The sequence below is a fragment of the Balaenoptera physalus genome (assembly GCF_965194825.1).
Source record: "Balaenoptera physalus genome assembly, chromosome: 5".
Classification (NCBI taxonomy): domain Eukaryota; kingdom Metazoa; phylum Chordata; class Mammalia; order Artiodactyla; family Balaenopteridae; genus Balaenoptera; species Balaenoptera physalus.
The window spans coordinates 51,329,587-51,354,413 of NC_138884.1; the positions used below are offsets into that span (position 1 = coordinate 51,329,587).

Sequence of the window (24,827 nt, forward strand, 5' to 3'; positions counted from 1 at the left end):
TGAAAAGACCTAAGGAAAAAGACTTAAGAGGGAGCTAGCTATGTGGATATCTGGAGGAAAAGGTTCTGGAGAGAAAAGAGTAATGTACAAAGGTCTTGAAATGGGAGCATGTCTGGTGGGTTGAGAAACATCAAGGGACTAGTGTGGGGCTTCCCTGGTGGCGCAGTGGTTAAGAATCCTCCTGCCAATGCAGGAGACATCGGTTTGTGCCTTGGTCCGGGAAGATTCCACATTCCAGGGAACAACTAAGCCCGTGCGCCACAACTACTGAGCCTGCGCTCTAGAGCCCGTGCGCCACAACTACTGAGCCTGTGCTCTAGAGCCCGTGCACCACAACTACTGAGCCTGTGCTCTAGAGCCCGCGAGCCACAACTACTGAGCCCATGTGCCACAACTACTGAAGCCTGCACGTGCTCCACAATAAGAGAAGCCACCGCAATAAGAAGCCTGCGCACCGCAACGAAGAGTAGCCCCCACTCACCACAACTAGAGAAAGCCCGCGCGCAGCAACGAAGACCAAATGTAGCTAAAAATAAATAAATAAAATAAATTAAAAAAAAAAAGGGACTAGTGTGGCTGGAGTTAATTGCAAGAGGGTGAGGGTAGTGTGATGGTTAGTTTTATAGGTCAACATGGTTAGGCTACAGTTCCCAAGTTATTCAATCAAACACTAATCTAGGTGTTGCTGTGAAGGTATTTTGTAGATGTGGTTAACATCTACAATCAGCAGTCTTTAAATAAAAGGAAGTTATTCTTGATAATGTGGATGGGCTTCACTGCATCCATTGCAAGGCTTTGAAAGCAAAACCAAGCTTTCTCTGTGCTATAGACTGAATGTTTGTGTCCCTCCGAGGTTCACAAGTTGCAACCTAATCTCCAATGTAATGGTATTTGGAAGTGTGGTGTTTGTCTCAGGGTCCAGCGAAGAATCATGACATTGGACCTATACAAAATGTAGCCAATATTCAATTCACAAATCACTTGGTTTTTGCACAAAACACAGGTTAGTCAAAGTAGGAAAAATAGGAAAGGGGGTTAAGAACCACTCCAAGGAGAAGTCTGGGAAGGAGGCATCTCAGCACAAACCGTGGTCTCTGGTCCTGCCACAGGTTGTGAGCGGAAGTCGCCCTCTACTCTGACAGAGCCTCCAGCAGCTGTCCGTCTAGAACAGCTCTCAGCAGGGGGAGTCCGGTCTTCTAGTGAAGAGCGTTCAGTGGGTTCATTTCAAGGAGTCTGCAAGTGGGGTGTAACGATTATGCCCCAGGGGATCTTGTCTCTATCAGTTACTCCTGTTCCAATGAACTCTTTCTGTGGACGCTGCCTCCAAAATTCCTTATTTAAAGGAACACACTTAATTTATCACTCTAACACACTTGCAGTTCTATACCAGACGTTTCAAAACAACTAATATTGAAGTTGACGTTGGCCATTATAACTTGGGGCCTTTGGAAGGTGATTAGGTCATGAAGGTGAAGCCCTCATGAAGGAAATTAGTATCTTATGAAAGAGACCTCACGGGACTTCCGTGGTGGCGCAGTGGTTAAGAATCCACCTGCCAGTGCAGGGGACACGGGTTCGAGCCCTGGTCCGTGAAGATCCCACGTGCCTTGGAGCAACTAAGCCCTCGAGCCACAACTACTGAGCCCACGTGCTGCAAATACTGAAGCCCGTGCGCCTAGAGCCCGTGCTCCGCAACAAGAGAAGCCACTGCAATAAGAAGCCTGTGCACCGCAACGAAGAGCAGCCCCCGCTCACTGCAGCTAGAGAAAGCCCGCGCGCAGCAACGAAGACCCAACGCAGCCAAAAATAAATAAATAAAATAAATTAAAAAAAAAAAAAGAGAGAGACCTCAGAGAGCTCCCCTGTCCCTTCTGTCCTGTGACGACACAGCGAGAAGACAGGCTGGCTGACTGTGAACCAGGAAGCAGGCTCTCACCAGACACTGAATCTGCTGGTGTCTTGATCTTGGACTTCCAGCCTCCAGAACTGTGAAGAATAATTTTCTGTTGTTCATAAGCCACCTGGTCTTTGGCATTCTGTTACAGCAGCCTGAACTAAGACACCTTGAGTAAGAAGAAATTCTGCCTCAAGACTGCAGTATCAACTTCTGCCCAAGAGTTTCCAGCCTGCCAGCTTCCTCTACAAATTTCAAATTTTCTAGCCTGCACAATCATATGAGCCGATTCCTCAATTCCTTGAAATACATCGCTCTCTTTCTCTCTCTCTGTCTGCCAGTATGTATGTATATAAAACCTCCTACTGGTTATGTTTCTCTGGAGAACCCTAGTAAGGTAGTAAAGTAGCAGGTAAGAAGACTGGACAACATATGGCCTTGTAGGTCATGGTAAGGACTTTAGCTTTAAGTTTTAGATAAGAAGTTAATGAAGGATTTTGAGCTGAAGCATGACATGATCTCATATTTCAAAGAGTCAATCTGGCTGCTGTGTTTGGAGTAGCAGAAAGGGGAACAAGAGGTGAGAGAGACTTGGATTGGGGGTAGCAGTGGGGATGAAAAGAGGTGACAGAATTCTGGATATATTTTCAAAGTGGAGCAAATAGAATTGTTTTCGTGATGGATATGGGAGTGAGAGAGAGGAATTGAGGATGACACGAATCTTTTTGGCCTGAGCAACTAATTAATGGGGTTTGGAACAGGTTTGGGATAACATTAAAAGCTCACTTTCGGCAATGCTACCTTGAAATGCCTATTGGCCGTATGGGCAGAGATATCAAGAGGGCACTGGATATCTGTCTGGTGTTCAGAGGGAAGATTTGGGCTGGAAGTATAAACGTGGGAATGATGATTGATATTGAATGTGTGTGCTGGGGATTAGGATGTTGGTGAGGTGAGAGATGAAGGTGAGGGAAGAGGAGGCAGGTATAGCTCCAGGTTTCTGGTTTAGACACTTGTTAAAAGTGTCATTCTGTTAGGGAACACAGATGGGGTAGAGAAGATGCCAGGTTTTCCATGCATTGATTTAAAAACATCTATTTAACTGGAACTGGAGATAATATAGGAGACTATATAATCTAATTTGATCCTTTTATAGATGAAAAAACTGAGATTTCAGAACAGCTAACTTGAATTACATTGACCAGTGCTCTTTTTGCACTTCTAGGGTGCCTGTAATTATAGGGAAGACTATAAAAGTAAAAGGCACATCTCCCCAATGCTGAGGTTGACCTAGTCATTCCTAGACCAAAAAACCCCCCAAAACCAAAGAACTCGAGTGGTCAGATTGGCTCTCAGGTCAAGTGGAAACTCCTATCTATTTGGGGGAAGGATTTGATGTCCAGTGTAGATTACGACTATTCCAATATTTTCAGGCTCAGCATTTTAATTTCAAGAAACTTTTCCTATCTATCTATCTATCTATCTATCTATGTGGCTTGTGGAACCTTAGTTCCCGAACTAGGGATTGAACCTGCACCCTTGGCAGTGAAAGCAAAGAGTTGTAACCACTGGACCGCCACGGAATTCCTAATTCCAGGAAACTTTAGACTATGGTGATTTGGGGCCAGGCCTGGTTGGATTTTTTTTTTTAAATTAATTAATTTATTTATTTATGGCTGTGTTGGGTCTTTGTTTCTGTGCGAGGGCCCTCTCTAGTCACGGCAAGCGGGGGCCACTCTTCATTGCGGTGCGCGGGCCTCTCACTATCGCGGCCTCTCTTGTTGTGGAGCACAGGCTCCAGACGCGCAGGCTCAGTAATCGTGGCTCACGGGCCCAGCTGCTCCGCGGCATGTGGGATCCTCCCAGACCAGGGCTCGAACCCGTGTCCCCTGCATTGGCAGGCAGATTCTCAACCACTGCGCCACCAGGGAAGCCCTGGACTTTTTTAAGTGGAATAATTGGGCATCTGCATTGTAGCATTTTATTCTACTTTAAAATAATCCCAGATTGAATAGCTTCAATTGCCATCAGAGATTTTCATTGGCTGATTTTGGAATATTGTTTAAACATAAAGGAAAGCTTGGGTAAAAGTAGAGGTTGTACAGGGTGATGGTTCAACTCTCCAAGAATTCCACTGAGGCTGTATGATAGTGAGGTCAGCAAACATGGGTTCAAATCCTGAGCTTGACTTCTAAGTAGCCATGTGATTTTATGTGTTTGGTGAACTTCCCTGGGCTATAGTTATCTCATCTTTGAAATGGGGATAATGATGTCACACACAGAGAATTGTCCAAGGAGGTAAATCTATCACCCAGCCTGGGAGAGGAGGCTCTTAATTGCTCCCCTTCCCCACTGTAAAATACTTATTGGCAGTTTACTCACTAGCCAGGTTGGTGTTGAGAAGGTACTGAGGGTCAGTTTTAACCCTTTTCTTTGGTCTGATTCCCCACTCTTTCTAACCCTCATTTCCATTAAAAAGTGTAGATTTCTGGCAAGTGAGAATGGTGGCAGGGGGGCAGGGGTGGGGAAGAGTGTTTCTGAAGCAAGCATGGGAATAGTCTCAAAGGGAATAGGAGAGAGGCTGGTGAGCCTCAGCAGTCCCATGGCAGAGCCCCAGCGTGATAGCAAGGGCTCAGAAGAAGGCTTTAGGGTGTGTCCAGAGAGGGTGGCTCACCGCCACAGTCAGGATTTCTGTACCCTGCAAAGGCGAGAGCCATCGGTCTTCAAGGTCCTAGTTTAGGACCACAGGGTACCATGACAGTTGACAGTTGGGAGTCTTTCTGCATTTACCTGAAAACAATGTAAGCCTCTCTGATTTTGGCGTGACCCTTACAAGTAGCACGGTTGATGGCTGAGATGGATTTTCCCATTAAACTATTGAGAAATGGGTTCAGAGTTAGCATAATATCCAAGAAGTACCTCGCAAAAGAGAGAAGTAGTACTTATTTCTCACAATGGTCAATGCCAAAATTCATCCAAGTGCTAATTTTAGACAAGTGTGTTAAGAGCCAAAGCAAGTTTACTGTGAAGAGAGGAAAGTTGTCAGTACATTTTGGGCCTCAGTTATTTTACTGAAGTTTCACTAAAGGCTTTCTCCTAGCCTGTTGAAACTTGCCACTTGACAAGCTGGAACAGGTACAACTTAATCAAAAGAATAAACAATCTGTTTCAAAATGAGTTAGAAGATGACTATAACGGACTCGCCACCTTCTAGTGTCATTCTCTGCTAACGTAATAGGGTCTAGGTAAATCCATAAACGCTGGCGATTCACAGATACTCTAGTAGAACTAAAGTATGGAGAGGACTCCAAGTTACAATATTCAATATAATGATGTTTTGGAAAGCAGACTTTTTTTTTTTTTTTTTTGGCTGCATCATGTGGCATTCGGGATCTTAGTCAAACCCATACCCCCTGCAATGAAAATGCAGAGTCTTAACCGCTGGACCACCAGGAAAGTCCCTGGAAAGCAGGCATTTTTGACTCAGATACGTACTTTCGTCAACTAAATGTAGAATATACATTTTGATATATATTCTACATTTAATTTTGACTCTCCGTATTAGAAGAAGTTAGTTGATGGGAAAGAGGGAGAAATTTATTGTAGAAATACCTTCGGATGAAATTTACTTATATGTTACCGAATCTATAGTATAACTTTCCTTAAACAGATTTACAGATACTAAAAGAGAAAAAGAAAAAGACCTTGATCACATAATCCATTTTCCTTTCATTTGAAGGTTAAGCTATGTTCTGTTCAAAATAAAAAGATAGAAACACCAAAAGTTTAAGTTTGATCCATTTATTATTGTTGCTACTTATGGGTACGTTCTCCCAATTCTCTGCCTCAAATCCCAATGATGCTTTTATCCTTGCAACACGTGTTCATCTCTAATTTCCTTGTGCTGAAATGTGTGGCATTGGAATGTGAGGTATTTCTCAGAAAACAGCAGTAACGTGTAGGCTGGAATGTTTGAGCAATATTTCTTATATCGCATGAAATTCATTATGAAATACCATTAGATAGAGTCCTTCATTATATTTAGCGAGCTTAAAGTTTCCATTTTGATGTAGAATAGAAAAGGAAATGTGAACTATATAAAATTTAAGTGTAATTAAAAATAAAAATATATCTTAAATATTTTTAGTACAAACCTTGCAGAGCCTTCAATGAGCTACAAAATCTTGGGAATTATTGTAAAACTGCTTCTCTTTTTTTTCATTTTTTTCACAAAATCAGTTCCTAATATATTTCTGTGTATTATACGAAATTAGGACCTGCCAGAACCTCAAAAGGTGGCATTGAAGAAAAAAAGATAATTAGGAAAAGCAGAAGTCCAAACATTAAAATTCTGATTAATATTAGATGAAATCAACTTAAACTTTGTAAATCAGTTTTCAAAAGACCAAGCACTTATTTTTCTTTCATTTTATATCCAATAACTGCATCAAACCTAACATCAATCGTTCGTTTTAAAATTGCCAGGAAACGCTCAGGAAGGATCCTAAAAGAAAGATACATGAAAATCATTAGGAAATTAATATTAAGTACATTTGTAAAATATCTTTAAGAATACTTATATTTATCATATATCATGTCCATGTTCATCTTAAATAAGATTAAGAACATTACTCTGAGTCACTATTATATGTTCTTTCTAATGAAATCCATTTCCTTTTGAAAAGGAAAAGGAAGGAAGTTTAGTCTTCTTTAGGGTAGGAGTGACTTGAAAGATTTAGTCTTTTTTTTTTTTTTTTAATTTATTTATTTTTATTTATTTATGGCTGTGTTGGGTCTTCGTTTCTGTGTGAGGGCTTTCTCTAGTTGTGGCAAGCAGGGGCCACTCTTCATCGCGGTGCGCGGGCCTCTCATTATCGCGGCCTCCCTTGTTGCAGAGCACAGGCTCCAGACGCGCAGGCTCAGTAATTGTGGCTCACAGGCCCAGTTGCTCCGCGGCATGTGGGATCTTCCCAGACCAGGGCTCGAACCCGTGTCCCCTGCATTGGCAGGCAGATTCTCAACCACTGCGCCACCAGGGAAGCCCCGAAAGATTTAGTCTTCAAAATAAATATACTTGAAAATTCTTCAAAAGATCTAAGATACAAGGTGTATAGAACTGAATAGTTCAGATGCTAAAGGCTCTTAAAAAAAAAGAAACCTGACATTGGAAAGGAAATAAGAATAGGAAATAATTTTATACTTTATAATCCAGAAACTATTAAAATGTTCCACTAAGAGACTGTGGAAGCATAATTGCTAAAAGAAAATGCAAACAGGGGCTTCCCTGGTGGCGCAGTGGTTGAGAATCTGCCTGCCAATGCAGGGGACACGGGTTTGAGCCCTGGTCTGGGAGGATCCCACATGCCGCGGAGCAACTAGGCCCGTGAGCCACAACTACTGAGCCTGCGCGTCTGGAGCCTGTGCTCTGCAACAAGAGAGGCCGCGATAGTGAGAGGCCCGCGCACCGCGATGAAGGGTGGCCCCCACTTGCCGCAATTAGAGAAAGCCTTCGCATAGAAACGAAGACCCAACACAGCCATAAATAAAATAAATAAAATTAAATTAAATTAAAAAAAAAAGAATTGCAAAAAAAAAAGAAAATGCAAACAATATACTTGGTTTTGAGCATAATGTTGAACAAGTTAACAAAAGGGTTTAAATTCCTTACATGTAAACGAGAGTTAACACATACCCCAGAGTGTTGTTGTGAAGAATCAATGTGTTAACATAAATGCCTTAAATGGTGATGGACACACAGTAGGTTTAATTTTTTTCTCCCCACCCTATACTTAAGAATTTTGAGGAACTTGTCACATTCCAATGAGTCTGAGAGAAACTAAACAGAATATATAAGTAAGTCAGTGTAACTATATACAGACATCTGCTTAGATGGCATTAAAATAAGGTTTGGAAATTGAGCACCAAACATTCATAGTTGGAGGAAAATCAGGGCAATATTAATAATAGTGATAATTACAATGATAGTAGTGTATAACATTTATTACTTATAGTATACTATAATATTTTATAGTATATATAACATATATACTATATATAGTATATATTATATTACTTATATAATATAGTATACTGAATATTTTAAATGTATTATTTTGTTTATTCCTCACAGCCCTATAAAGACTTGTTGTTGTCTCCATGAAGAAACTGAGCTTCAAAGAAGTTAGATAACTCATCCATGTTCATGTAGCGAGCAAGTCACAAAAACACAACTTCATATAACTCCAGAACACAAACTGTGAGTCTCTATGTTAAGGTCTAGGTAATCTTTATTTAATTAACAAACATTTTGGTGCCTCCTATGTGTCCATGAACTCTTCAAAGTGCGAGGATATAGTGATGAAAACCAGGCAAAGTTCCTTCCCTCAGAGAGTTACCTTCTAAAGGACTCTGATCACCGAGGGCTCACATAATGTGACAAGTCAAATGTGAAACACTTCACAGGTTTTAATTCACTTATTCACCAAGAAGATCCTTGAGCTTTACTACCTAAACCTTTAAGTTAGTTTCAACCATAGTTCCTAGAAGAAGGGGCTAAAAAGCCTGACACAAACCACTTAATGCTTTTGATCTCTTGAATTTTTTTTTAAGGCTCTAGGTCAGTAGTTCTCAAAGTATGATCTTTGAACCAAATGCCTGTGACAGTTGCTTGTTAAAATAGAGATTCCTGGATCCCAATTCAAACATCCTATATTAAAATCTCTAGAGGTGAGATTTTTCTATTTTTTAAATTGACTTCCCAAGTGATCCATGTCGAGGAAGCCTGACTTTAGAGACAGGCAGGAGGAGGCTTTTTTTTTCTTTTCCTGACCAAAGGCACCTCTTCACTTTCCCCTGACCAGACTCACTGCCACACAGCCTTCCCAGAAAAGTAATGGGGTAATGTGCTATGATGAGACAGTCTTTAAGCCAGCAGTTTCCAATCTTGGCTGTACATTAGAATCACCTAGAAGGTTGTATCCCTCAGAGACCAGGCCACAGACCGTTTAGATCAGACCATTTAGATCAGGATCTTGGGAGCAGGTATCAGGCGTTAGCATTTTTTAAAATCCCAGGTGAATTCTAATGGGCACCAAAGTTGAGAGCTACTGCTCCCAAGAAATGTTTCTCAAATTTGAATATGCATACAGTCAGTCACCTGTGGGTCATATTAACATACAAATTCTGATTCAAGAGATCAGGAGGCTCTGCATTTCCAACAAACTCCCAGGTGATGCTGATGCTGCTTGGTCCATGGACCACATATGAAGTAGCAAGGCTCAAGGGTCTCCAAAATTATAAAAGATTATTTAGCAATTCCTATGCTTCAGTATAATTTTGCACAAAGTAAGAGCTCAGTGATTATCTGTTGTGTATTTAAATGAATATCTAAAACCTGACTATGGTCTCCTCCAAAATCATTGTCCCATAATTCCATTATGTAATAATGCTTAAAAACTATCCCCCTTCGGGCTTCCCTGGTGGCGCAGTGGTTGAGAATCTGCCTGCCAATGCAGGGGACACGGGTGCAAGCCCTGCTCTGGGAAGATCCCACATGCCACGGAGCGGCTGGGTCCGTGAGCCACAATTACTGAGTCTGCGCGTCTGGAGCCTGTGCTCCGCAACAGGAGAGGCCGCGATAGTGAGAGGCCCGCACACTGCAATGAGGAGTGGCCCCCACTTGCCGCAACTAGAGAAAGCCCTCGCACAGAAACGAAGACCCAACACAGCCAAAATTAATTAATTAATTAATTAATATTAAAAAAAACAAAAACCAAAAAAACTATCCTCCTTCATATGCATTCATTTATAAGACAGGACTTCCAGAATTATACAAATTTCTTTCTTCAAAAAAAAAACACAAAAAACTTAAAAAACATATGGAAATTATTCAGTTCCTTTACCCAACTGCTATACCAATCTTGCTTGAATGATTAACAAATGTGGTTTTAAAAATGGATGGATTCTTTAAGCCTATTATTTTTATTAATTTAATTACATTTAATTGTACTTTTATCAAATGCCTGGTTTTAAATCTGAGTAAAAACATGTAATAGATAACCTTTATTTATAATGCTGACAAACATCACTGTGGCTTACCTTTCCACCACTGTTAAAAATTTTATAGAAGATGGAATAAAGATCATTTTCTGCTCAGTCAGGATCCCATCTATCACCTTGTTTACCACTGCCTCAGGTTCCAGTGTGGGTCCCAAACTGAAATCAGAAGCAGTCTTCAGAAACAAAACATTTCAATGACGTTTTAGCTTTGGTTTGGTGCTAAGTGAGTAAGTTAAGTTACCATACAAACCATAACATAACTGACTTGTAGCATCTAGCCCAACACAGATGCTCAAAAATGATAGCTGTTTTAGCATTAATAATAACAAAAACAGGAGGAGTTTTTCAAGATGGTGGAGTGGAAGGACCTTGAGCTTACTTCCTCTCATTAACACACCAAAATCACAACTAACATCTGAACAACCATCGATAAAAAAGACTGGAACCTACAAAGATCTTCTACATCTAAAGGCATAAAGAAGAAAGCACAATGAGACGTGAACAGAGTATCTGTCAGGCAAGAGCTGCTGTGATGGTTTACGATGATGCCAATATAAAGTGGGTGCCAGCTGGTGGTTCAATCAGGTTCAGCAGAGTTAATATATTTCATCATACAGGCAACAACACATTCAGAGTGGTGGGTGGGAAGATTCAGGACCATCAGGTCGTGATAAGTTGTGCCATTCCTAAAGGGTTGCTAGACAGGTGTATGGTCTCAACTTTGGCAGCAAAGAAGATGCCAATGTCTTCACAAGTGCCATGACGCATGCCTTAGAAGTGCTGAATTCACAGGAAACAGGGCCAATATTGCCTAGACAAAATTCACAACTACCTGCCCAAGTTCAGAATGGCCCATCACAAGAAGAATTGGAAATTCAAAGAAGGCAACTACAAGAACAGCAACGACAAAAGGAGCTGGAGCAGGAAAGGCTGGAGAGAGAAAGGATGGAAAGGGAGAGATTGGAGAGGGAGAGGTTATAAAGGGAAAGGCTAGAGAGGGAGTGACTAGAACAGGAGCAGCTGGAGAGAGAGAGACAAGAAAGGGAATGTCAGGATCATCTGGAGCGGGAGAGACAAGAGCGGGAGAGGCTGGAGAAACTGGACCGGGAAAGGCAAGAAAGAGAGTGGCAAGAGCAGCTAGAAAGGGAGCAGCTGGAATGGGAGCGAGAGCGAAGAATGGCAAATGCTGCTGCCCCTGCCTCTGTGGAGACTCCTCTAAACTCTGTGCTGGGAGACTCCTCTGCTTCTAAGCCAGGCTCGCAGGCAGCCTCTCAGCCGGCCAAGACTCCAACCCAACAGGGCATTGTCTTGGGACCACCTGCACCTGCACCCCCTCCTCCACTCCCACCAGGTCCTGCCCAGGCATCAGCCGCACTCCCTCCTTCCCCAGGGCCCCCTCCACCCCCTCCACTTCCATCCTCAGGGCCCCTGCCTCCGCCTCCTCCACTACCTCTTCCTAATCAGGTACCCCCTCCTCCCCCACCCCCACCTGCTGCTCCTCCCCTCCCTGCATCTGGATTTTTTTTGGGATCCATGTCTGAAGACAATCGCCCTTTAACTGGACTTGCAGCTGCAATTGCTGGAGCAAAACTTAGGAAAGTGTCATGGATGGAGCATGCCTCCTTCCCAAGCAGAGGGAATACCACTGGTGTGAATTCAGCCTCATCTAAAACAGATACGGGTGGTGGAAATGGACCCCTTCCATTAGAGGGTAGTGGTTTAATGGAAGAAATGAGTGCTCTGCTGGCCAGGAGGAGAAGAATTGCTAAAAAAGGGATCAACAATAGAAACAGAACAAAAAGAGGACAAAAATGAAGATTCAGAGCCTGTAACTTCTAAGACCTCTTCAACAAGTACACCTGAACCGACAAGAAAACCTTGGGAAAGAACAAATACAATGAGTGGCAGCAAGTCACCTGTTATTTCCAGATGGGATTCTCCAAGGTAAAATCAGGTTGTTTTCGACAACAGGTCCTATGATTCATTACACAGACCAAAATCTGTGCCCTTGTCACAGCCCAGTGCCAACGGAGTCCAGATGGAGGGACTGGACTCTGACAGACTGAAGCAGGACATTTTAGATGAAATGAGAAAAGAATTAACTAAGCTGAAAGCAGAGCTCATTGATGCAATCAGGCAGGAACTGAGCAAGTCAAATACTGCATAGAGAATCAAACTAAGGAGAGATAGGACTTTAATCTGGAGAAAGGAAAAAAAAAACCTACAAAGAACAACTGTGTTAACAACAGCAAAACCCTTACATTTTGTGAGCTGTAAGAAGAAAACGGAGACAAACAGTCGGAAGGAGGGAAAAACCAGCATACTTTGAAAGACTTCAGGCATTACTGCCCTGGTGATAAGCTGTTTCCCTCCCAGTTTGCTGCTTTTTTCTGACCTTTACAACAGGATGGAAGAGAGTCGTATAGGAGTTCCTGTATGAGTTATGCAGAAGATACTGAATCCGTCAGGCAAGATCACCGTGCATTGAAATATTTTCATGTCAAGAGAAAATCGCACATTTTCCACAATCCTTTCCCAAATAAAGAGAAGAAAGGCTTGAGAAGTTTTTTTCAGAGAATGGTGATGAGGAATTTACAAGTTATGCTATTGTATTGTAAATGTTTCTCTCAGGTTTGTCTTCCTATCATATTTGATATTCCATGAATAATTGAGTTCAGCCCTATGTAGGTTAAGATGATAAAATGTGGAACAAATGGAATTGTATGTGCTTTCAAAGGGTGATATTTATAAGAAAGTGTCCTAAAAATGATTTGTTCGGAGTGAGGAATTTTAGAATGATAGGAAGTCTCTCGAGTTTAGCCTTCATGCAATTTTGTAGATTCAAACATTTGTCCAGAATTTAAAGATTTAGATGCCTTCCTAAATTGTTACAATGCTTTACCAAATCTGTGACTCAACACAAACCAGTGTTTGAGTACAATACAGTACAACACAATCCAGTACATAACACAAACCAGTGGTCAAATGTAAAACAGCATATTGTAGATTTACTGTAGGTTTTCAACCTTTTTTAGATTTATGCATGTGGACATTTTCATAATGTAATTACAACCACCACAAAATTAGCTTTTTAAATTGCAGATGGTAATGCATGTCAAACTAATATGTAGTGGCCTTTTCAAGGCCTAGTCCCAGGGAAAACATTTTGTAGAGTATAGGGGAGCAGGAGGAAGGGAAGGAATAATTTTTTATTCAAAGTTAATTTCTATCTTCGTTCTCAGTTACCTGCATGAATAATAATGAGGAATATTTTGTGACTTTTATTGGTAAATATGTTAACAGCACCAAGTACTTAATCTTTTACATGTCTTCAGCTATTTGGATTTTAACTTGAGTAAGTTCAGTGGTCTGAAACATGATTCTGAGCTTCACATGAATTACATCTTACTGTGGAACTCAAAAGTTCCATCCCTGAATTTGGCAGTTGTTATTACCTAGGCGCCCTGCAGTTATACAGGTGTTGTTCAGGTACACGTTCCTAACTACAAAGCTGCTTTTGAATCTTGTTATGTTGAAATACTAGAAAAGTAACAATGATGGCAGCAATTAAGGTCACAGAAGTCATTAGATAAAGGGAAAACAACAAGGGGGGGTCCCACATAATTTTCTTTTAATAAATAAAGTGAGACTTAGGTGGTGGGAAGAAGGAACTAGATACTCTACTTACCACCATGTGTGTGTGCATGCGTGCGTGTTTGTGCGGGCACTCACGTGTGTGTATGTTATCCACTCCCTTTTCTTTGAAACTTCTAAGATTAAAATAGGGGAGAAATCCTGTATGTTGAGATGATAGAATTTTTTGAAATTTTAGGAAATCAAAATTCTCCAGGCTCTCCATCTTGATTTATGCTTGAGTTGTTATGTGCCATATTTGCTTTGAAACCTTTGATTATCAGTAGTTTTACTAAAATTTTGAAGAAATAATCCACTTTCATCTGCTTTCTAGATTTCTTAATCTAAGTTCGTAAGACAGAACTTGTTGATAGCATAGTTAGAATTCTAAGTGCTGCAAGTTTGCAGCCATTACCACTTCAAAGAGGTTTGAATGAGGGAATTTCTTTCCCTTGTTAAAATAGTTCCTGTTTCTGTAGAAACTTCATTTTTAGATCTGTGATGGATGAGCTATCATAATTCAAGTATATAGTTCTTTTTTTCTATCAACTACTCATTGTCATCCAATAGTGAAGACATTAAAGATGCAGGCAAGCTTATGAAGTACTACTTTCTAAAAGAAATAGGAGGCATTTTCATCTTTATTATTGTACTTTTGGTTAGGCAAACACTTTGATGATACAAATGTTTATGTCCCCCATAAATCTGGTCAGAGATCACTTTTGATTTTGTTGATTAAGTTAAACAGTCTATAGTAGGATAGAGTACTGGGTACAAGTGGTCCAAAGTAAGGTAAAAGACTACGGTAAAAATGTTGGATCTTAAAAAAGAAACTGGTTTATGCACTAAACGTTTTGTGCCTTGGTCTAATATTAACATGATGTCTGTGTAAAATGACAAAAAGAACCAGTGTTGAGTCACGTTTTATTTCCTGTCGTTCTGCATTATCCCAGATTGCTAAATGTGTTCTTTCCAAGAAGTTTGATTGAATTACTGTATACATTTACTGTCCTATGTGACAGTTTTGTCATTGTTAGAGATTTCAGTAATTAACATGGGAAACAGAAGCTTAGGTTATTTTCCTTATCGAAACTATATTCCTTGGAGCCACAATATTATGATGGTTTTCGTGCTCTTGTACATTGGATGTCTTAAACTGAGTGCAGTTTAGGGGATCCTTTCTAATTACAGGAAGGTACTTATTTCCTTCAACACTGTGATCTGACCTGTGACAAATCTGTACTATACACTATGTAAATGGCTAACAAATCAACTGCAAACCAACTGAATGTACAAATCTTAGTGCTGGTGCTGAAATCTCTTCAGAATAGTCATCATGATCTCAAAGTTTGTCCCAAAATTTGCAAGCATCAAGTGTCAATCAAAACTGAAGATGAAACACTAATGAATGTTGAATTCTCATGCTTTAGGTGTACTTCCTTATTAGAATTTTTGGTTCTCTGCTATTTTTACCGTACTGTTTCATTTAAATTTCCTACATACTAACTTCGTTTGTGCGATTGAAATAAAATTGCAGTATATATAAAAAAATAACAAAAACAAAACCATTTATTTAGTGCTTATCATGTACTGCACACTGTGTTAAACAACCTACATAAGTTATCTCACTAAAGTTTTCCAACAACCCTATGAAGGAGATACTATAGTCCCTATTTTGCAAATGAGAACTATAGGAGTAACTAGACCTCAAAAATAATTTAGCTAGATTAGGACTGACAAATTTCACTTTTAAATCTCTAGAAGTCTTGGGAAAGAAGTCAGATGCCATTATACAAGTTTTATTATCCTATTAAGACTATTTAATGAACAATTTCTAGAGTATCAAAGGAATTAAAATATAGGAATATGCTCAGCTCTAAGTCCTTGATCTCCGTATGTAACCCTTATATTTATTAGGTCTTGATTTAATTTTCAGCTTTCTTACTTAGTTCCATGTTACATCTTTACTGTGTAATCATCCTGGTATATGTACTACTGAGTAGCAAGTAGTCCCTAAAAAGTGGCCTCTGTTATCTAGGTGTTAGAATAAGGACACTTAGGACGGAGTTGCACAAGAGTTGGTCCTGAGTTTTTAGCATTTAAAAAAAAAATAAATTTATTTTATTTATTTACTTTTGACTGCGTTGGGTCCTTGTTGCTGCACGCAGGCCTTTCTCCAGTTGCGGTGAGTGGGGGCCACTCTTTATTACGGAGCACGGGCCCCAGGCACGCGGGCCTCAGCAGTTGTGGCTCGCCAACTCTAGAGCGCAGGCTCAGCAGCCGTGGTGCACGGGCTCAGCTGCTCCACGGCATGTGGGATCTTCCCGGACCAGGGCTCAAACCCGTGTCCCCTGCATTAGCAGGTGGACTCTTAACCACCGCGCCACCAGGGAAGTCCCTAACATTTTTTTAATGACTTAGAAAAAGGATACATAATCAAATTTATTCATGAAATTTGCTAATGTCACCAAACTGGGTGACTAACATTTTGGGGAGGCAGATTTTAAATGTGTGCCATTAGTTGAGAGAAGTGAGGCAAAAAAAATTGGATGAGATTTTTTTTTTTTAAAGATTTGATTGATTGATTGATTGATTGATTGATTGCTATGTTGGGTCTTCGTTTCTGTGCTAGGGCTTTCTCTAGTTGCGGCAAGCGGGGGCCACTCTTCATTGCGGTGCACAGGCCTCTCACTATTGTGGCCTCTCTTGTTGCGAAGCACAGGCTCCAGACGCGCAGGCTCAGTAGTTGTGGCTCACGGGCCTAGTTGCTCTGCGGCATGTGGGATCTTCCCAGACCAGCGCTCGAACCCTCGTCCCCTGCATTAGCAGGCAGACTCTCAACCACTGCGCCACCAGGGAAGCCCAAGGATGAGATTCTTTAGGAACAAATACAGAATAGTTCATTTAGAAAGAAGAACATGTAGTAAAGTAAAACTGGGACAATTGGAAAGTGTAGTATTGTACTTAAAAGTGAGCATGATAATTGGATACATGAAGGAGAGCAGAGCTTAAAACATACATGATATAATCTTTCATTCTCAGCATAGGTCAGTCATTTATTAGAACACTGTGTTCACCCCAGCACCCCGACGCAACAGTATTACATACGAAAAGCTTGGAGATGTCACTGCAGAGGAATTATAATAATGAAAGCGATGGCTTTTGGCTCAATAGAGGCAAAAATGAAAGGCAATGGAAACTTGAAGAAGACTAAGCAGTCCTTTAGCCTGTGGGATAAGAAGGTAATGGGTGCTGAGGAGGATGACTCTAGAAGTTGAAGGATGCTAGTGCCTTGAAAAGTGTTCAGAGGGAAATTCACTTTCAAGCATATCGCTACCAGACTTCAATATTCCCAAGCTCCATCAAAGTTCACAAACACCTGTGTAAACAGTATAGCATACTATCTCATTCACACTGTGGCCTTGCTAACCTACGAATCAAATGCTGTTGCATTTACTGAACTTAGTTACTTGATCTCTTTACCTAAGGTCTTAGCCTCTGTCAGAAGAATTTTCATTAAACTTAAAGGCTGTCCAATATCATGATATTAAAAAGACCAAAAGAAAAGTCTTCCAGAAAAAATTCAATTTCTTGGCAGACTAAAATCTTAATCATTAAAATATCAGTACGTGGAAATATTTTATTCCCTGATAGTCTAATTTTAACAAGAGTTGCAAATCCTATTAAATAAATGTAGGTAACAGATTTTGTAGAAACTATGCAAAATCACTTCAGGCCAATCTGCTGGGGTTGAGAAGAAAAATCCATGTAGGATCATAAGAATACTTAGGGAGAAAGAGTACTTTCAGGTAGAACTGTTTGATTATCTAATTTTACCACTTAAGTAGCTGAATAATTTTGGGGATGACATCTCTACTCTTTAAAGCTCAGGTTTTTGTTTTTATGTTTAATCTGAAAAATGGAGATAATGCAGTGGTATGCTGGTAAATGTGTAACAACTGGCTCTCCTGGGGACAGAATTACCAGTTTTGTAGCATTTTCCAGTTTCTATGGTATAAATACTCCCACCAAAATAGCCAATTTCAAGCTACCAACATGGTGTCACTGAATGAATATAAGCCAGCTTTAGCACTCTAGGGGTAACATGATGGTTAAATGGGAAATGTATATATAAGTACTTATACAGTTATACTATACAAATGTTACTTGTCACCTTCTTATATAACATCTATTTTTATGGTACTAGTCAATGAAAACTAATATCTTTCTGTAGCACACACACAAAAGCTAAATTTTTAGAGAAAATAAATTTTGTTATGTATGTTACATATAGGAGAGTAGACGTTTTAAAAGGATGAATCAGAACATACAATTATTGTTAATCTAATAAATCCAGATTATGCTGCATTATTTATATGCTAACAGAAAAGAAAAAAATAACTTATTTAAGGGAAAAGCACTTAATTAAAAATTGTTCATATATCTAATAATGGAGTCTCAAAATAGATGAAGTAAAAAATAACCGAATTGAAGGGAGATATGGACAGTTTAAAAGTAAGAGTTGGAGACATTAATCCCACTTTCAACAATGGATTGAAAAGCTAGACAGAAGATCAGCAAGGAAATATAAAACTTGAACAACAGTATAAATCAACTGGACCTAAGAGCATCTATAGAACAATTAATCCAACAACAGTAGAATATGTATTCTTCTTAAGGGCACAAGAAACATTCTCCAGGACAGATCATATATTAGGCCACAAAACAAATCTCATTAAATTTAAAAATATTGAAATCATAAAAAGTATGTTCTTTGACCACAGTGGGATGAAATTAGAAATCAATAACAATACACACCAATGTTCATTGCAGCATTATTTACAATAGCCAAGATATGGAAGTAATCTAAGTGTCTATCAATAGATGAGGGGATAAAGAAAATGTGGTATATATATACAACAGAATATTACTCAGCCCTTAAAAAAAACCTTGCTATTTGCAACAGCATGAATGGATCTAGAGAGTATTATGCTAAGTGAAATAAGTCAGACAAAGAAAGACAAATCCCATATTATTTCATTTATATGTGGAATCTAAAAACCAAAACAAACAAATAGACAAAATAAAATGAAAACAGACTCATAGATACAGAGAACAAATAAGTGGTTGCCAGAGGGGAGGGGGAAGGAGTGGGGACAAAATAGGTGAACTGGACAAACCTCCAGTTATAAAATAAATAAGACACACTGACGTAATATACAGCATAAGGAATATGATCAATAATATTGTAATAACTTTGTATGGGGACAAATGGTTACTAGACTTATCATGATGATCATTTCATAATGCATGTAAATGTCAAATCACAACATAGTACACCTAAAACTAACATAATATTGTTAATCAGCTATATTTCATATATTTCATATATATAAAAAAAGAAATTAAGGACTTCCCTGGTGGCGCAGTGGTTAAGAATCTGCCTGCCAATGCAGGGGACATGGGTTCGAGCCCTGGTCCGGGAAGATCCCACGTGCTGCAGAGCAACTAAGCCCGTGTGCCACAACTATTAAGGCTGCACTCTAGAGCCTGCGAGACACAACTACTGAGCCCATGTGCCACAACTACTGAAGCCCACATGCCTAGAGTCCATGCTCTGCAACAAAGAGAAGCCACTGTAATGAGAAGCCCGCGAACCGCAAGGAAGAGTAGCCCCCACTCGCCACAACTAGAGAAAGCCTGTGTGCAGCAACAAAGACCCAACCCTGCCAAAAATAAGTAAATAAATTTATTTTAAAAAATTATGTTAAAAAAATAAAGCTAGAAGGCACTTCCTTGGTGGCGCAGTGGTTACGAATCCACCTGCCAATGCAGGGCACATGGGTTCGAGCCCTGAGCCAGGAAGATCCCACATGCTGCAGAGCAACTAAGCCCGTGCGCCACAACTACTGAACCCGCGTGCCACAACTACTGAAGCCCGCACACCCAGACTCCATGCTCCACAACAAGAGAAGCCACCGCAATGAGAAGCCCTTGCACCGCAATGAAGAGTAGCCCCCGTTTCTTTCTCTAGCCGCAACTAGAGAAAGCCTGCGTGCAGCAACAAAGACCCAAAGCAGCCATAAATAAATAAACAAACAAATAAATAAAATAAATAGAATAAAGTTGGGAATAATGAGGCTTTTGGGGTCAGGGACCTAGGTAAGAATTCTAGTCTGCAGCTCTGGGACTGTGTGACCTTGGACAATTTTCTTAATTTCTCCAAATTTCAGTTTCTTTCTCCATAAAATGAGCATAGTAAAACTTATCTTGCAGATTGTTATAAGGATTAGAGCTGAGGTAGGCAAACTATGGTGTGGGTCCAAATCTAGACCTCTTGTTTTAAAGATTAGAGGTAATTTATGTTAGGTATCCTAGTAGGGTACCTGGTATCTAGTAGGCTTTCAATAAATGCTTTTAATAAGATGATTTCTTGATATCCAAGTTTATTTAACAAAAATAACTCTTAGCTGTCAAAAAGATTACTTGGAGCACCTGATTATACTTAATTCCAATAAACTCATTATATTATTATGCTGCATTATAACACTTACAGTAAACAAGTTTCTTTGCAGTATGTTAGATGTGTAAATATAACCAATGAACTACATCTTTGAGGTGCTTTAAAAGAGAATTTAAGTTCCAACATTAATATAATACAAATTATTTTGAATTGTTCATCTAGAGGTTGTTTCCTTTTTCCTCAAAGGCTATCCCTCTGCGTAAAAAGGAAAGTTTAGTCTGAATCTCAGTTCTGCCAATTTAAGTCAAGTTACTTTATCTCTCTAAGCAAAGTATTATTGTGAGGTTTAAGAAAATTACAGATTTTATATAGGGTCCAAAATATAAACTAAAGAATTTTTCTGTTCTCTAATTAAAACTAAGTTTCTATATTAAAACTAACTTCACCTTTGGCATCCACTCTAATATCAGCTTATCTTCAAAGGGGTTCCTGTGGCAGGACAAGCCCCAGACCCTTCCTTAGCCAGGTTATATTCCTGTGATTAGGCTAGAATCAGGCCAACTTCTATTTATACTTCCCCTCCCCACCCCCCACAGCAAGCATCCCAGTGATTTTTTAATTGCACTAGTAGAGCTTTGCCAGGAGAGGGCACCCTTGCCCACATGAAGGTTAGCTTTGTGCCGGATTCTTCTGGGGGCAAGGGTAAAAAATTCAATTATAATTAAAAAATATATTCAATATAATGTCTGTTTTTAACTGCTGAAAGACAGTCTGAGTGAAAAACTTGACTCAAATATATTATTTTAGTGTCTAAATATTGGCAAATTTTATCCTTGGGGATGGTACTCTCCTCCTCCTTAGATAGCATCTTTCAGTTTCAGTGAACTCTTTTTAAAATTAATTAGCTAATTAAATAATTGTTATTGAGATACAACTGACATATCATATGATATAAGTTTAAGGTGTACAACCAGTTGATTTGATATATTTATATATTGCAATATGATTGCCACCTTAGCATTAGCTAACACCTCTATCATATTACATGGTTATGTCTGTTTTGTGATGGGAACAATTAAGATCTATCTTCTTGGAGGACCTTCAAGATGGCGGAGGAGTAAGACGTGGAGATCACCTTCCTCCCCACCAATACATCAAAAATACATCTACGTGTGGAACAGTTCCTATAGAACACCTACTGAATGCTGGCAGAAGACCTCAGACTTCCCAAAAGTCAAGATACTCCCCATGTACCTAGGGTAGGGCAAAAGAAAAAAGAAAAAACAGAGACAAAAGAATAGGGACAGGACCTGCACCTCTGGGAGGGAGCTGTGAAGGAGGAAAAGTTTCCACACACTAGGCAGCCCCTTCACTGGTGGAGATGGGGGGTGGGCGGGTGGGAAGCTTTGGAGCCTCGGAGGAGAGCACAGCAACAGGGGTGCAGAGGGCAAAGCAGAGAGATTCCTGCACAGAGGATTGGTGCCCACCGGCACTCACCAGCCTGAGAGGCTTGTCTGCTCACCTGCAAGGCTCGGGCTTCAGAGGTCAGATCCCAGGGAGAGGACTGGGGTTGGCTGCGTGAACACAGCCTGAAGGGGGCTAGTGCACCACAGCTAGCCGGGAGGGAGTCCGGGAAAAAGTCTGGACCTGCCTAAGAGGCAAGAGACCATTGTTTCAGGTTGCTCGGAGGAGAGGGGATTCAGAGCACCACGTAAACAAGCTCCAGGGAAGGGTGTGAGCCGCAGCTATCAGCACGAACACAAGAGATGGGCAGGAAACGCTAAGGCTGCTGCTGCAGTCACCAAGAACCCTGTGTGTAAGCACAGGTCACTATCCACACCTCCCCTCCCAGAGCCTGTGCAGCCCGCCACTGCCAGGGTCCCGTGATCCAGGGACAACTTCCCTGGGAGAACACATGGCGCACCTCAGGCTGTTGCAGTGTCACGCTGGCCTCTGCCGCTGCAGGCTCGCCCCGCATTCTGTACCCCTCCTTCCCCCGCCCCGGCCTGAGTGAGCCAGAGCCCCCTAATCAGCCACTCCTTTAACCACATCCTGTCTGGGCGAAGAACAGATGCCAGAGGGTGACCTACACACGCAGGCGGGGCCAAATCCAAAGCTGAACCCCAGGAGCTGCGCGAACAAACAATAGAAAGGGAAATTTCTCTGTGCAGCCTCCAGAACAGCGGATTAAATACCCACAATCAACTTGATGTACCCTGCACCTGTGGAATACCTGAACAATGAATCATCCCAAAATTGAGATGGTAGATTTTGGGAGCAACTGTAGACTTGGGGTTTGCTATATGTGACTGACTAGTTTCTGATTTTTATGTGTATCTTAGTATAGTTTTTAGCACCTGTTATTGTTGGATTTGTTTGTTGGTTTGGTTGCTCTATTCTTTTATTTTTATTTTTTTACTTTTTAAAGTTTTTTATTTTAACAATATTTAAAAAATTTTTTATTTTAATAACTTTATTTTATTTTATTTATTTATTTATTTTTCTTCTTTCTTTTTTTTCTCCCTTCTGAGCCATGTGGCTGACAGGCCTGAGCCTCTGAAGTGGGAGAGCCGAGTTCAGGACATTGGACCACCAGAGACCTTCCGGCCCCATGTAATATCAATTGGCGAGAGCTCTCCCAGAGACCTCCATCTCAATGGCTAAGACCAAGCTCCACTCAACGACCAGCAAACTCCAGTGCTGGACACCCCATGTCAAACAACTAGCAAGACAGGAACACAACCCCACCCATTAGCAGAGAGGCTGCCTAAAATCATAAGAAGTTCAGAGACACCCCAAAACACACCAATGGACACGGTCCTACCCCCCAGAAAGACAAATCTAGCCTCAGGCACCAGTCCCCTCCACAAGGAAGCCTACACAACCCACTGAACCAACCTTAGCCACTGGGGGCAGACCAAAAACAATGGGAATTACGAACCTGCAGCCTGCAAAAAGGAGACCCCAAACACAGTAAGTTAAGCAAAATGGGAAGACAGAGAAACACACAGCAGATGAAGGAGCAAGGTTAAAACCCACCAGACCAAACAAATGAAGAGGAAATAGGCAGGCTACCTGAAAAAGAATTCAGAGTAATGATAGTAAAGATGATCCAAGATCTTGGAAATAGAATGGAAAAAATACAAGAAACATTTAACAAGGACCTAGAAGAACTAAAGAGCAAACAAAAAATGATGAACAACAAAACAAATGGGATGAAAAATTCTCTAGAAGGAATCAATAGCAGAATAACTGAGGCAGAAGAACAGATAAGTGACCTGGAAGATAAAATAGTGGAAATAACTACCACAGAGCATATTAAAGAAAAAAGAATGAAAAGAATTGAGGACAGTCTTAGAGACCTCTGGGACAACATTAAACGCACCAACATTCGAATTATAGGGGTCCCAGAGGAAGAAGAGAAAAAGAAAGGGACTGAGAAAATATTTGAAGAGATTATAGTTGAAAACTTCCCTAATATGGGAAAGGAAATAGTCAGTCAAGTCCAGGAAGCACAGAGAGTCCCATACAGGATAAATCCAAAGAGAAACACACCAAGACACATATTAATCAAACTATCAAAAATTAAATACAAAGAAAAAATACTAAAAGCAGAAAGGGAAAAACAACAAAGAACATACAAGGGAATCCCCATAAGGTTAACAGCTGATCTTTCAGCAGAAACTCTGCAAGCCAGAAGGGAGTGGCATAAAGTGATGAAAGGGAAAAACCTACAACCAAGATTACTCTACCCAGCAAGGATCTCATTCAGATTCGACGGAGAAATTAAAACCTTTACAGACAAGCAAAAGCTAAGAGAATTCAGCACCACAAACAAGCTTTACAACAAATGCTAAGGGAACTTTTCTAGGCAGGAAACACAAGAGAAGGAAAAGACCTACAATAACAAACCCAAAACAATTAAGAAAATGGTAATAGAAACATACATATCGATAACTACCTTAAATGTAAATGGATTAAACGCTCCAACCAAAAGACATAGACTGGCTGAATGGATACAAAAACAAGACCTTTATATATGCTGTCTACAAGAGACCCACTTCAGACCTAGGGACACATACAGACTGGAAGTGAGGGGATGGAAAAAGATATTCCATGCAAATGGAAATCAAAAGAAAGCTGGAGCAGCAATTCTCATATCAGACAAAATAGACTTGAAAAGAATGTTACAAGAGACAAGGAAGGACACTATGTAATGATCAAGGAATCAATCTAAGAAGAAGATATAACAATTGTAAACTGCACCCAACATAGGAGCACCTCAATACATAAGACAAATGCTAACAGCCATAAAAGGGGACCTTGACAGTAACACAATCATAGTAGGGGACTTTAACACCCCACTTTCACCAATGGACAGATCATCGAAACTGAAAATAAATAAGGAAACACAAGCTTTAAATGATACATTAAACAAGATGGACTTAATTGATATTTATAGGACATTCCATCCAAAAATAACAGAATACACTTTCTTCTCAAGCGCTCATAGAACATTCTCCAGGAGAGAGCATATCTTGAATCACAAATCAAGACTTGGTACATTTAAGAAAACTGAAATCATATCAAGTATCTTTTTCAATCACAATGCTATGAGACTAGATATCAATTACAGGAAAAAATCTGTAAAAAATACAAACACATGGAGGCTAAACAATACACTATTAAATAACCAAGAGATCACTGAAGAAATCAAAGAGGAAATCAAAAAATACCTAGAAACAAATGACAATGAAAACATGAGGACCCAAAACCTAT

General features: G+C 40.2%; 1 protein-coding gene and 1 pseudogene across 2 annotated transcripts in view; one reads left to right on the plus strand and one right to left on the minus strand.

Moving 5' to 3' along the window:
• Nucleotides 1–299: 299 nt before the first annotated feature.
• LOC309661501 (estradiol 17-beta-dehydrogenase 11-like) overlaps nt 300–24,827 on the minus strand; it is a gene marked incomplete at its 5' end in the record, with an annotated part of 29,266 nt that continues 4,738 nt past the window's right edge. The window contains 2 exons of the mRNA XM_082463186.1: nt 300–6,398; nt 9,992–10,108. Of these exons, the coding sequence (XP_082319312.1) occupies nt 6,308–6,398; nt 9,992–10,108 (208 nt within the window). The remainder of the gene's footprint in view (nt 6,399–9,991; nt 10,109–24,827) is intronic.
• LOC309661528 (protein enabled homolog pseudogene) overlaps nt 10,428–24,827 on the plus strand; it is a 71,126-nt pseudogene continuing 56,726 nt past the window's right edge. The window contains exon 1 of the transcript XR_014268387.1: nt 10,428–12,188. The product of XR_014268387.1 is annotated as a protein enabled homolog pseudogene (transcript). The remainder of the gene's footprint in view (nt 12,189–24,827) is intronic.